This window comes from Bos indicus x Bos taurus, chromosome 15 (assembly GCF_003369695.1).
Source record: "Bos indicus x Bos taurus breed Angus x Brahman F1 hybrid chromosome 15, Bos_hybrid_MaternalHap_v2.0, whole genome shotgun sequence".
Classification (NCBI taxonomy): Eukaryota; Metazoa; Chordata; class Mammalia; order Artiodactyla; family Bovidae; genus Bos; species Bos indicus x Bos taurus.
Window position 1 is genome coordinate 18,519,015 of NC_040090.1, and position 12,879 is coordinate 18,531,893.

The window sequence follows — 12,879 nt, forward strand, 5'->3', positions numbered from 1 at the left end:
ATACATTTCAAAAATCTGTTTCTCATGAAACTTGTACTGTTTTTAATTTTTTCACAATATATTGTGAAATCTATTTCTCTTTCAATATGTTTCTCCATCAGAAAAGGCACTGTAGCTTTATTTTTTTCAGTGCCCATTCAACTTTAAACAAACATGATTATCCTGCACTTCTTCTGATGGAAAGCAAATGACATAAAAAGTACTAAGAAAGGGAGACAGGTAAACAGAGTAACTTGAAAACAAAAAAGGGCATGTATCCAGGAGGGAGAGAATGATTAGCTATACAATCTCTACAGGTTTTTCACTGAAAGACTATCAACACTGTTAGTCAAAAATAAAACATATCCACAGAAGGGAGCTGGTGTCCGCTATTAATAACTAGTAGCACACTCAAGGAGAAAAGACATGGAAAGTATCATTATTACAGGGCAGATACATGGCACGTACACTGTGGAACTTGTGGCAAACTTAAATTGAATCATAATTCTATTTGGAAGTTAGCACTATATAAACAAATTTTGTTTACCGAAATGTGCAAAACAGAGTATTTCTGTCTTTATCACTTTGAGCTACTACTAGTAGCTCATAAGGGACTAGTAAAAGAACCCATAAAACATAAGAGTAATGGTTCTTATTTTTTCTCTCAGTTAAATCTGAAAAATAAAAATCTGTTCAGATGACAGGCATTACCTCTACATTAGGTTGTCCGGGAGTGGATACAGGAGGGATCATCGGCCGGGGGTAAGATGCTGTGGCTGCAGCCTGTGGGGGCAAAGGCGCTGCGGGAGTGGTTGGCAGGGCTGCGGTGGGTCTGGGTTCAGTGATCTTGCCCGTCTGTTTCAACTGGACCAGTTTGAGAGCATCCCTGGAGATAAGGGAGTTAGATAACCATGGTTAGCAACCAGGAATCCAAGAAAGTTCAGAAAATGGAGGCTACATGTGAAGGGAAGATAAAGGAAATGAGTATTTTTTTCGGGAGGGAGGTGTCTTTTGGCAGAGAAGCAATTCATAAAGTAAGCCATACCCTCGTTCTTAGTACTTGTGAAATAATTTTCAAATAGCATTCACAGAGTGTTAAGCTTACTGTACGCATGACTTTCATTAGGATATTTACTAAAGCACTGGAGCAAATTTGACTGTTTACGGCCAGGAAATCATACCACTTAAAATTATGCCCAAATGTTATCAGCACAATCTAATAAACCTAACCCATAAAAGCATTTAGAATGAAAAATAACTAAACAAGTAACAGACTTGCTTTTGTATTATTCTGCAAAACAAAGGTGTCTTTGTTTATTAAAAGGATATATAATTAGACTACCATGTCAAGCTCTCAATCCATTCTAAATTATAGTGGCATAAAGTCATGTATTTCCTTATACAAAACAGCTTTTTTGAAAATTTTAATCTGACAATTCAATAGTACTTAAAAATGTCTTACATTAAAAATATTTTAAACCTAATTTTTTTAAATAAAAAAGATTTTACATAATCTAAAAATGACTTCAGGGTGACACAAATCCAAAGGCAAACTGTATTTCTAAAATTTCTTAAATGCAGTTAGTGATCTGGTATTATCACATGGTAGGAAGAGTGTTAACTCTGAGACAGCCCAATATTGCTATTCCTGGTGTATACACCCCACATCATCTCTGAGTGTAGCTGGGCCTGTGAACATGATGGATGTCACTCCCATGATTAGCCTGCCTTTGAGGACAAAGTGATGGATTTTGTAGACATATCCATTAAGGCCCTAAATCAGTGACACTGAGTTAATCAAAAGGCAACCTATCCACGGTTCAGACATTATCAGGTAAATTCTTTAAAAGGAAGAGAAAATTCCTAAAAGAAATCTGAATGGAGAAAAATTCTTTTACTTGCCTTGGAGAAACAAATAGGCATTTTAGGAACTGTCTATGGAGATGACCACATGGAAAAGATCTGAAGGAGGCCTCCAGGAGGTGAGAGCAATCTCTGGATGAGAGCTAGCAAATAAACAAGGGTAAGAGTTCTACTACTCAAGGACCTGAATCCTGCTAACCATGTGAGCCTGGAAGAGGGCTCCAACCTGCAGATGAGACCCTACTCCTGGCTGACACCTTGATTTCAGTCTTGTGAGACCATGGGTCGGAACCCCAGCCATGCTGGGCCAGGATTTCTGATCCACAGCACCGTCAGACAGTAAGTGGGTGTTGTTTTAAACAGCTACTAAGTTTGTTGCAATCTGTCATGCAGCAATAGAAAAGTGACACAGACAGGAATGCTCTAGCCTGGGGGACATCATGGGAGGGATCTCCCAAAGTGTACACGCACATTTTTAAGGAAGGAGAATCCATGCTTTTTATATCAGGTCCAGAAAGGGGTACATGAACTTAATATTAAGTGCAAGTAACTTACTTGCTTCAAAGTTAAAGAGCTGACATTTAAGATAAGAGGTCAGACTGATAAAGAAGTTTCAAATCATCCTCGACCTTTAGGTTAGGAAAGAGGGAATCAAAGTGGAAAAATGAGACTCCTGTGTACATATTGTGGTTATGTTAATTATGTAATCTTACACCACCCATGTGAGAGGATATTACTCCCTCCCTTATTTATAAATAAGTAAGTAGGTTCAAAGAGAACAGGGAACTCTACTGTAATGGACTATGTGGGAGAGGAGTCTAAAAAAGATTAGATATGTGTGTATGTCTAACTGATTCACCCTGCTGTACACCCGAAACTAACACAGTGTTGTAAATCCACTATACTCCAATAAAAGCTAAAACAAAAAAACAAACAGGTTCCATTCCGTTTCTAAGTTAGTACTTGTCAAGCACCTACTATTATCCTAGGTGTTGAAAATACATGGACACGTCCCATCAAGGAGTGTTATTCTATAGGAGAGTCAGCACATTAATCAAGTAAACAAATGAACAGATAGCAAGTGAAGAAAATAAAGCAGAGTAATGAGGTTGAAAGTCATGGGTGAAGAGATGTTATTTTAAAACAGGGTGGTCAGGGAAGGCCTGAAGACATATTATTTCTGTGAAGGACATGAAGGAAGTCTCAAGAATAGCTGGGAAAAGCATGTTACAAGGCAGAGAACAGCCAAGTGCAAAGGCAGGGAAATTAGGGCTTCTAAGAACAGACGAAGCCCAGTGTAGAAGGAGTGCAATGGACACAGCGGAGAGGCTTTACAGATGAAGCTGAAGAGGCAGGCAGCTAGAAGCTGCCAGGGCTGGGACCAAACCTTGGTTTGACCAACTCCAAAGCCTCTGTATTTTCTACTACTTTTCTAATACCTATGCAGAGTATGTCAACTAAACTAAGGCAGAGTCAGAACAAATTCTTCTCATAAGAAAAGACTAGAATAAAATAATAAGCCTACCTCAGACTGACAGCAATTCTGGAACTGAGGAGCCTGTGGGCTACAGGCCATAGGGTTGTAAACAGTCAGACACGACTGAGTGAGCATGCATGTGTGCTGGGACTGAATGAAGAAATGTTTTATCTACCTCATCTATATATGGAGCTAAAAGTAGGACCTCCTGACAAAGGCCCTCATCCGTCACACAAAATTAACAGGAACATAACTGGAGGCAATGCTGGTGCTCCGAGGTTGAGCCACACCATGGTGGTGATGACAGAACGACTGAGTGTCCCAGGGAATGAGCTTATGTTATATACTCTTAGGGCTTTTGACCACAAGCTTACTCCTGTTTAGAAGTCAACTGTTAATTTACCCGGATAGTTCAGTTGGTAAAGAATCCGCCTGCAATGCAGGAGACCCCGGTTCAATTCCTGGGTCAGGAAGATCCACTGGAGAAGGGATAGGCTACCCACTCTAGTATTCTTGGGCTGCCCTCATGGCTCAGCTGGTAAAGAATCTGCCTGCAATGTGGGAGACCTGGGAACCTTCCCTGGGTTGGGAAGATCCCCTGGAGAAGGAAACAGCTACCCACTCCAGTATTCTGGCCTGGAAAATTCCACAGACTGTATAGTCCACGGGGTTGCAAAGAGTCGGACACGACTAAACGACTTTCACTCACTTTAACTTACTTATGGTATTTATAACCAGAAGTGCCATTTTTCCAGTTAATTGTGACAATTTATATATGAAATAAATGACTGCCCTATATTCGCTAGGGATATATGTCATGAGTCAAAACTTTGGCCACATAGATAAAAGTGTGAGCACTGATATAAAATAAGACCTTTTATTGATTTAAAAAATGCTTTTAACAAAAGATATGTTGCTTTTAAGAGTTCTTACAAGTCACAGTCTAACATTACTAGTCCCCTTTCATCACCTAAGGTAATTAAATATGTCTAACAAAATCTATTAATTTGGGTATTAAACTAAAGTTCAGCATGAGAACAGCATATACAAAACACACTGATTTTCTCATTCAGGGATCACTAGTGCACCCTCAGTAACTGGTTAAAAACAAAGCAACAACAACAACAAAAACAAAAATGAATACTCAAGGAAACGAAAAAAAATCTAAAATAATGCCTAAATACATCTACTTAAAAAAAAAAGGTTGGTCAGACTAAACAGACATACTTTTATTTCACTATCAGCGTAATTATTACTATTTTCATCAAGAAAAGGCAGTTTAGGTTCATCTCTAAGAGTCATCAATCATAAACAAGTAGTAGAAAATCAATTCTGGCCACAGGCTCACAGTAAACTTTTGTTGCTAAGTTTATACTTGTATACCTCATAAAGTATGAGCGTTAATCATTGGTTAATAACAGCCAATAATTCAGTTTCTGCCATGCAGAGAATTACTTTAATGCTTTCTGTCCATTAAATCATCAGTCTAAGCTTGAAGAATTAGGTGGACATTAAAAAAATTAAGAGAAAAACTGATACATCACCCACTTCTGCAGAAAGGCAGAGGAAGCTTTGGGCATTCACTTAGGGTAGAACCTTCTCTACCAGATCCCTTCATTCATCTGGGTGTGCTAAGAATTAGTTCTAAAAAGAAATATTACTGAAAACATATGACATGACTGTCATGCGTACTATACTGTATGTGTGACACTGTGACATGAATACAAGCATTAGATACAACTATGATTTAAGACACAGATACACCGAAGAAGCTAGGCTGCAGGCCAAGAATGTATGTGTTCCGCCTCCAACAGCGTCCTTGGCACTTGTTTTCTTAAAATGACGGTACATGAACAGGCAAAGTCAAGTCTATGTGCTTATGCACAATATACATTCTGAGCAATATGTCTGCTTAATGCAACATTAAAATAGCAACCATGACACTTTTATTTTCTTCATAAACACAATGGATCAGAAGTATCTCCCTCTTTTCTCTTCTACTTGAATTTTTAGTTGACAATGGAAGGAGAAAGGATGCGCCTCACTATTTCAACAATGTGTACTATAGTATTTGGGGGCAGCTTATGCCAAAGCCTGCAATTTCTCAGTCTTACCAGAAGTAAACCTTTCTGTAGATGACATGAAGACAAAATTTTTTCCAAAGCTCACCTCAGTGTTTAACTCAAAACACAGGCATCGTTAGTGGTATACAAGCATGCTTTAAGGATCCATTTTTCTCAAAAAATCTTTTGTAATATGTCGCAGTTGAAGACTGAAGGTTTTGACTCTCTTATGGTAGAGATTTAAAGAATAAGGGCAGGGAAAGGATCAGGTAACAAGAAGACAAAGATGGCAAAAATATCAAAAACATAACTCTTTAATAGTGCTTCCTCTAGGGTACCCAATAAGATAACACCATTCTGTCCTCCTTAGGAAATGTCAGACCTACTATGATGACTTTCAACTTAGGTTTAAAAAAGATCTTTATTCATCATTTATGTATTAAGCACATATGGAGAGAAGGGAAAGAGGAAGAAAATTCGACTTCTTTATCCCATTGCTCTCACACCACTGATCTGCCCTCTAAAAGGTCACTAATCACCAACTTCAAGAGCCTTTTTTCAGATCCCTTCCTCCTTGACTCACATACATCTCCTAGATACCCTCCAACACAGAAATTTGTGCCTTTTAAAATGTTTCCCTATTTATTATCTCAGTCATAACTTTATCACTTTATTATCAAACTTACATCTCTAGTTCTGAACTGTCTCCCGAGACACATCCTCACCTCAATGACCCTGATATCTGCAATCTGGCTTGTCGGCACTGACAACAAGCATCAAACCAAACACATTATTCATCAGTTACTCCATCAAGACAAGTGGTTCCGCCAATCCCTTATTTCTATTTATGGGGCCAAGACATCACCTGGCCCAGGATCCTAAGCACACACCTTGAGTCGCTGCTCTCCTGCTCCATTCTCAACAGATTTCTGGCTTTTCTCCTTATAATGCTGTCTCCATCATTTACATTCTCATCTGTGTTCAGGTACTCATTCTCTCCTACCTGGACTACTTTATGATCCTCTTAACTTATCTCCTTACCTCTAATCCCCTTCTGCTCCAATGTATCTTTTACAAACTTGCAAAATCGATTTTTCTATGCTACACTTATTATTAGTTGGCATTTCATCAAGTCTTCAACAATTAATGAATTACATATAGACTCTATCTTCTTCAGATATACAAGTAAGTGTATCATGTTATAAAGAAAGCTGTTCTGACACATTTTTACAGAGACTTTTTACTAAGGTACAGGTTGGTAGAAGATTAACAAAATTAACATACAAGTAGTAGATATTAAATAAGGATTGATGTGGGCAAAAACCTAGGTTTAACTACCTATCAGGATTCTTTATTTTAATTTTTAATGGTTAAGTGAAACTTGTAAGTTGTTTAACTACTGATTGACTGTTGCCTTTCAGCCAGGGGTCAGAATAGCTGATTTCCAACTCATGTGAGTATGGCACAAACTTCACATTATGTGCTTAAGAAACAAGTCAGTAATCCTGAAGTACAGATAACAGGATATCTGAAAATTAAAGCTATACTGCTTTCATTAAAAGAAATATTCATCAATAAACCAACACTTTAATGAAGAGTAAAATAATCCAATGAAAAGAAAGAAAAGTCACCTGGTCAGGCATTGCCACTTAATAATGTAATACCTTTGCTCTATCTCAACTTGTAAAAATTTTAGCCAACATTACTGATCACTTCTTATCAACATTAGATAAACTGGGAAGAGTTTATTGCTTTAAAATGCTAACTCAATTTGAAAATTTAATATTACTCTAATAGGAATGTGCATACACTACTACAGCAATTTCATATTAGTTCATATGCCTATTTGATTAATCTTTGTCTGCCTCACTAGACTAACTTTTGATAGAGCAGGTGCCATCTATTTTAATATGTTCTTGAAAGACACAAAACTTAAAATTAATTTAAAATATGATATAATCCCAATAAAAATATCATAGTCTTCCTGCCTAACCCCACCAGTGGGGCTAGATAAATTATTTAAAAACCATTCGGAAGAATATTAAAAAAAAAAAAAACCAAGAAAACTGGTTTATTGAAAAATAAGAGAAAAGATAGCGCTATCAGATTTTATTTAACTTACATGCAGAGTACATCATGTAAAATGCTGGGCTGGATGAAGCACAAGCTGGAATTAAGACTGCAGGGAGAAATATTAATAATCTCAGATATGCAGATGACACCACCCTTATGGCAGAAAGCGAAGAAGAACTAAAGAGCCTCTTGATGAAAGTGAAAGAGAGTGAAAAAGTTGGCTTAAAACTTAACATTCAGAAAATGAAGATCATGGCATCCGGTCCCATCACTTCATGGCAAAGAGAATGGGGAAACAATGGGAACAGTGAGAAACTTTATTTTGGGGGGCTCCAAAATCACTGCATACATATGGTGATTGCAGCCATGAAATTAAAAGACACTTGCTCCTTGGGAAAAAAGCTATGACCAACCTAGATAGCATATTAAAAAGCAGAGACATGACATTACCAACAAAGGCCTGTCTAGTCAAAGCTATGGTTTTTTTAGTAGTCATGTATGGATGTTAGAGTTGGACTATAAAGAAAGCTGGATGCCAAAGAATTGATGCTTTTGAACCATGGTGCTGGAGTAGACTCTTGAGAGTCCCTTGGACAGCAAGGAGATCCAACCAGTCCATCCTAAAGGAAATCAGTCCTGAATATTCATCGGAAGGACTGATGCTGAAGCTCAAACTCCAATACTTTGGCCACCTGATGCAAAGAACTGACTCCTTGGAAAAGATTTCGAAGCTGGGAAAGATTGAAGGCAGGAGGAGAAGGGGACAACAGAGGTTGGATGGCATCACTGACTCAATGGACCTGAGTTTGAGCAAGCTCCAGGAGTTGGTAATGGACAGGGAAGCCTGGTGTGCTGCAGTCCTTGGGGTCACAAAGAGTCAGAGACAACTGAACTGATCAGATTTTAAAGCTTACTGTAAAATATTTCTAATTAGGAGTGTGATTAAAAAAAAATATATGAAGTACTAATTCATGGATAGACCGATTGATGGAATAGAAAAGAAAACCTAAAATGAGATGGAAATTGCTTTGATCATACACATGCGATTGCATCATTAGCTCATACGAACTTAAAACAATGCAAAGATTCACCACTCTGCACACTAATTTTCTCCATTTATCATCATTTCTAAGGTTCTGGCGTAGTTATCAAATTAGAACTGTTCTTCAGTAATGCTGCAATTATTCAAAAAAACAACCCTTGCATAAAATACAATTTTATGCTGACAAAAGCAATTAAAAGTACAAAAGAGCAGTGAATTTCCTTTTAAATCTTACACTGAATAAGTCCTTCTTTAAACACTTTCAGAAATAGATGGTCATGATAAACACTGGACCTGGGTATTACAAAAAGCACACACATACTCTTTAGTGAATATCCCCCGAGGGCCAGTGGCTGTGCCCTGGTTAGCATCCAGTGCGTGCTTTTCCAGAATATTGCGGGCAGCTGGACTTAAACGGAACCTAAGAAGAAAATATAAAATTAAAGAAACTAATTAACACTTACATTTGATTCTAAATGTCAACAGTTTTGCTGATAATTAGAAAAATAAAAATGTATAATGAAGCTAAAACAACTTCTATAGATAGTGACAGTCAAATAAGTTAATCTGTACTAATCTGGTTTATTTTACTAAGACATTTTCATACAAATTTAATTACTATTCTAAAATATTATAAGAAACTATATTGTTCCTTCATGTAGTTTTTATTATAGTAAGATAAGTGTAATATTTACCATTTGAAGCATTTTTAGGCATTTTTATCGAGTGGATTAAGTACAGTAACGACGCTCTGCAGCCATCACCACCATCCATCTCCAGAACTTTATCATCCTCCCAAAATGAAACTCCACACCCATTAATAACTCTCCATTCCTTCCTCCCATCAGCCCCTGGCAACCATCACGTTACTCTCTGTCTTTACTAATTTGACTACTCTAGGTAACTTGTAAGTGAAATTATTCATTATTTGTCTTTTTGTGATTGGTTTATTTTACCTACATATCTTCAAGATTCATCCACATTATGTGTCAGCATTTCTTCCCTTGTTAAGACTAACATTCCATTGTGTATATATATGTGTGTGTACTATATATATACACATATATATTGTATATCAAGCTCTAATATTTGTCAGAAACTCAAATGCAGGGTAATTAGAAATGTGTGTTAAAATTCTAATTCCATATTATATCAATTATATCAGTTATACATTTGAAATTGGAATTCACATTACAGTTATTAGGATTCCATAAATAGGAACACAATATGAAGTTTGGTACACTGAATTCCATTCTGGAATCTTAAAACCTAACAGGAATTCAATGCAGACACTAAATATTTGCTTTGCTCTCCACAGGATGTATAGGGTCTTCACAGTACTTGGAATATTTAGGTATTCAATACTATTTGTCTGTGGAGTAAACGATGATGGTAAAATAATCATTCCTAGACTTCAGTTTCCTAAGAGAAGAAAGGGAAGGTCAGCAACTTCTTACTTAATCTACAAAGATGTTTTAAATAGGATAATGATTAAAATATTCCAAAAGTTGCATAGTCTTTAAAAAAAAAACAAAAAACACAAACATTATTCAAATAAGTGTCCCTGTGGCTCAGATGGTAAAGAATCTACCTGCAATGTAGGAGACCTGGGTTCAATCCCTGAGTCAGGAAGATTCCGTGGAGAAGGAAATGGCTGCTCACTCCAGTATTCTTACCTGGAGACTTCCATAGATAGAGTAGCCTGGTGGGCTACAGTCCAGGTGTCACAGAGTCAGACATGACTGAGCAACTAATACTTACCATGTTCACATTTAGATCCGAAAATAGATTTAAGAATGTGCCATTTTGGAGAAGGGCATGGCAACCCACTCCAGTATTCTTGCCTGGAGAATTCCATGGACAGAGGAGCATGGCAGGCTACAGTCCACGGGGTCTCAAAGAGACCCAGTTCACTCAGTTGGACATGACTGAGTGAATTTCATTGTCATTTATTCAAATAAATATACTCACTGCACTTTTCCTGGTGGGTGTTCCTTCTTGACAGGGGTAGCAATCTGTGGTTCTGCTGAGGGGGGAGGCACTGATGGTTTTGCAGCTGGTGGTGGAGGACCCGTATCTTTAGGAATTTCAACATGTTTCCAATCTTCTCCTTCTTCAACTAGCAAACCAATCAGTGAACCCAACCGTATATTTTTAGATCCTTCTGCCACCTATATTTAAAACAGAAAATAATTGCAGAGAAAGATTCATGATTTTGTGAAGTAGTTTATTCTTTGGATAATTCTGTACCTGTTAGAAATCTCTCTTAAAATGAGCTAAAACCTACATCTGAGCTAGCCTACCTCCTCCCTTCCACTCACCATGTTCCTTGCCTAAGTTCCCTCACTTACCCCTTCCTTCACCACTCTCCTCCTTCGTTACTAATGCTAACTCCTGAAATTAAAAAAAAGAGAATCTCTCCTCTTTCTGAAAGGCTTCAAATACGTAAGAGCTACCATTCCCATCTTCCTTTGGATGTCACTCAGTACATATCTAAACTAAGAGTTGTAGTACGTATCTTAACTATTTGTCCTTCCCAGATAGTTCCCACAACGGCTTAGGAATTCCAACACCTCATAAGGGATTAACTCCTTCAAGTAAGTCATATGCACTAAAATTAAAGTCAAATCTTTTCAGTAAACTTAGTCTCTGGAAAAAAATGTCCCATTGCATGGATGGAATTGGTTAATTACTTTGGTTAACAATAAGTGTGTGTGTGTGTGTGTGTGTGTGTGTGTGCGCTCAGTTTCTCAGTTGAGCCCAAGTCTCTGCAACCCCATGAACTGTAGCCTGTCAGGCTTCTCTGTCTATGGGATTCTCCAGGCCAGAATACTGGAGTGGGTAGCCATTCCCTTCTCCAGCGGATCTTCCCAACCCAGGGATCGAACCCAGGTCTCCTGCATTGCAGGCAGGTTCTTTATCATCTGAGCCACCAGGGAAGTCCATAGTAAGTGTCCTTTCCACATTTCTTTTTCCCTTGTATGTATAACTACAAAATCTAAGACATAAAGTAAAACATCATGAATTTTCTGTCAGTATATGAGAAACATGGTAGTGTCTTAGCTAACCATTCTTTCATAGTTAATGTCAATTAAATGCATAAAGGCAAGATGATTTTTTAATGCAAATATATTTTAAGCATTTTGGCAGGGTTAATTTACAAAGAAAAGGTTGATTCTTATTTAATTATTAAAAGAAGTCCCTGGAGAACCTTCAGATGATATTATAAGTTCAGTACTGGAAGAAAATGTCATTCCTTTAAAATTTTCTATTATTCTCTTTCAATTACTTTAAATAAGGTTCATTAGAGACATACTTTAATGAATAATATACTGTAGGATGTTCACTAATACAGTAATTATAAGTAAAACTGTGACAGAATGGGGTTGACATTTCTAAGTAACACTAATTTTCATGCTTATTAGTATGTGCACTATTAAAATAATAAGTTTTGCGAGTTAGGAAGCTTCCTAAATTTACTAATTACTGATGGAGCAAAATACATATAAAAAACTGGTATATAAAACTAAATAAAGATGTTTAATGAATAGCAGCTGAGGAAAAACGACAAACAATCCAAGAACAATTGGTCTGTTTGTCACTTACTAAAAAGTTTTACTTCTTTGGACTGCTCATTTTTTTTTAACTATGTCAAAAAGATGAGTTAAGATTATTAATAGGTTAACATTTTTTTCTTCTTTTAAAATGTCTATTTGCTTGCTTATGAACTGCTAACTCAAAATCACAAAGTAAAATGACCAATTTTCTTTAAAAATTGATAGATGAAAGTATTAAGTGATATGAAGTCCATTTGACGTTAATTCCTATCAAAACTGAACCAGAAACAGGATCAATATCCAAGTTCAAAGAACACCACTCAAATAAAAAGCATGTTTAAAAAAAGGGAAGGTTTATCCTAGAGATATCAACAGGTTTCTGAAATCAGATATTATACTGAATCTGAAACTGACACCTCACCTTCTGTTTCATTCATTGCAACAAATCATATAAATGATTCCGTATATACCCTACCTATTGATATATTCAGAAGTAGGCAATAATGAGCATTTAGTATCATTTTCCTTTTCACCATATCTAAGTATTAAGTAAATTTTGTTTTTAACTATTCATATTTTTCCATTAAAAAAATGACATGATGGAACATGAAACCCAAATGCAATGAACAATGGTATACTACCACACAACTTGAATATATTAATAGAAAGTAAAATAAAACAATGTCCATTATAGTTCCATTTAAAGCCACACTAAAGTCACTATACAAACTTAAAAGATCACTTCTCTTTTTCTATTCCCTTAGTGCCACAAGAGATCTTTTAAGGTGTGCTAGTTTCCTGTAGATATTTGCTTATGTTTTAGTC

The 12,879-nt window shown here is 36.7% G+C and overlaps 1 protein-coding gene across 1 annotated transcript in view; it reads right to left on the reverse strand.

Moving 5' to 3' along the window:
* PDHX (pyruvate dehydrogenase complex component X) overlaps nucleotides 1–12,879 on the reverse strand; it is a 75,393-nt gene that overhangs the window by 15,828 nt on the left and 46,686 nt on the right. The window contains exons 4-6 of the mRNA XM_027562677.1: nucleotides 10,469–10,668; nucleotides 8,820–8,918; nucleotides 691–865 (exon numbers count right to left, since the gene is read on the reverse strand). Coding sequence (XP_027418478.1) covers nucleotides 691–865; nucleotides 8,820–8,918; nucleotides 10,469–10,668 — 474 coding nt within the window. The remainder of the gene's footprint in view (nucleotides 1–690; nucleotides 866–8,819; nucleotides 8,919–10,468; nucleotides 10,669–12,879) is intronic.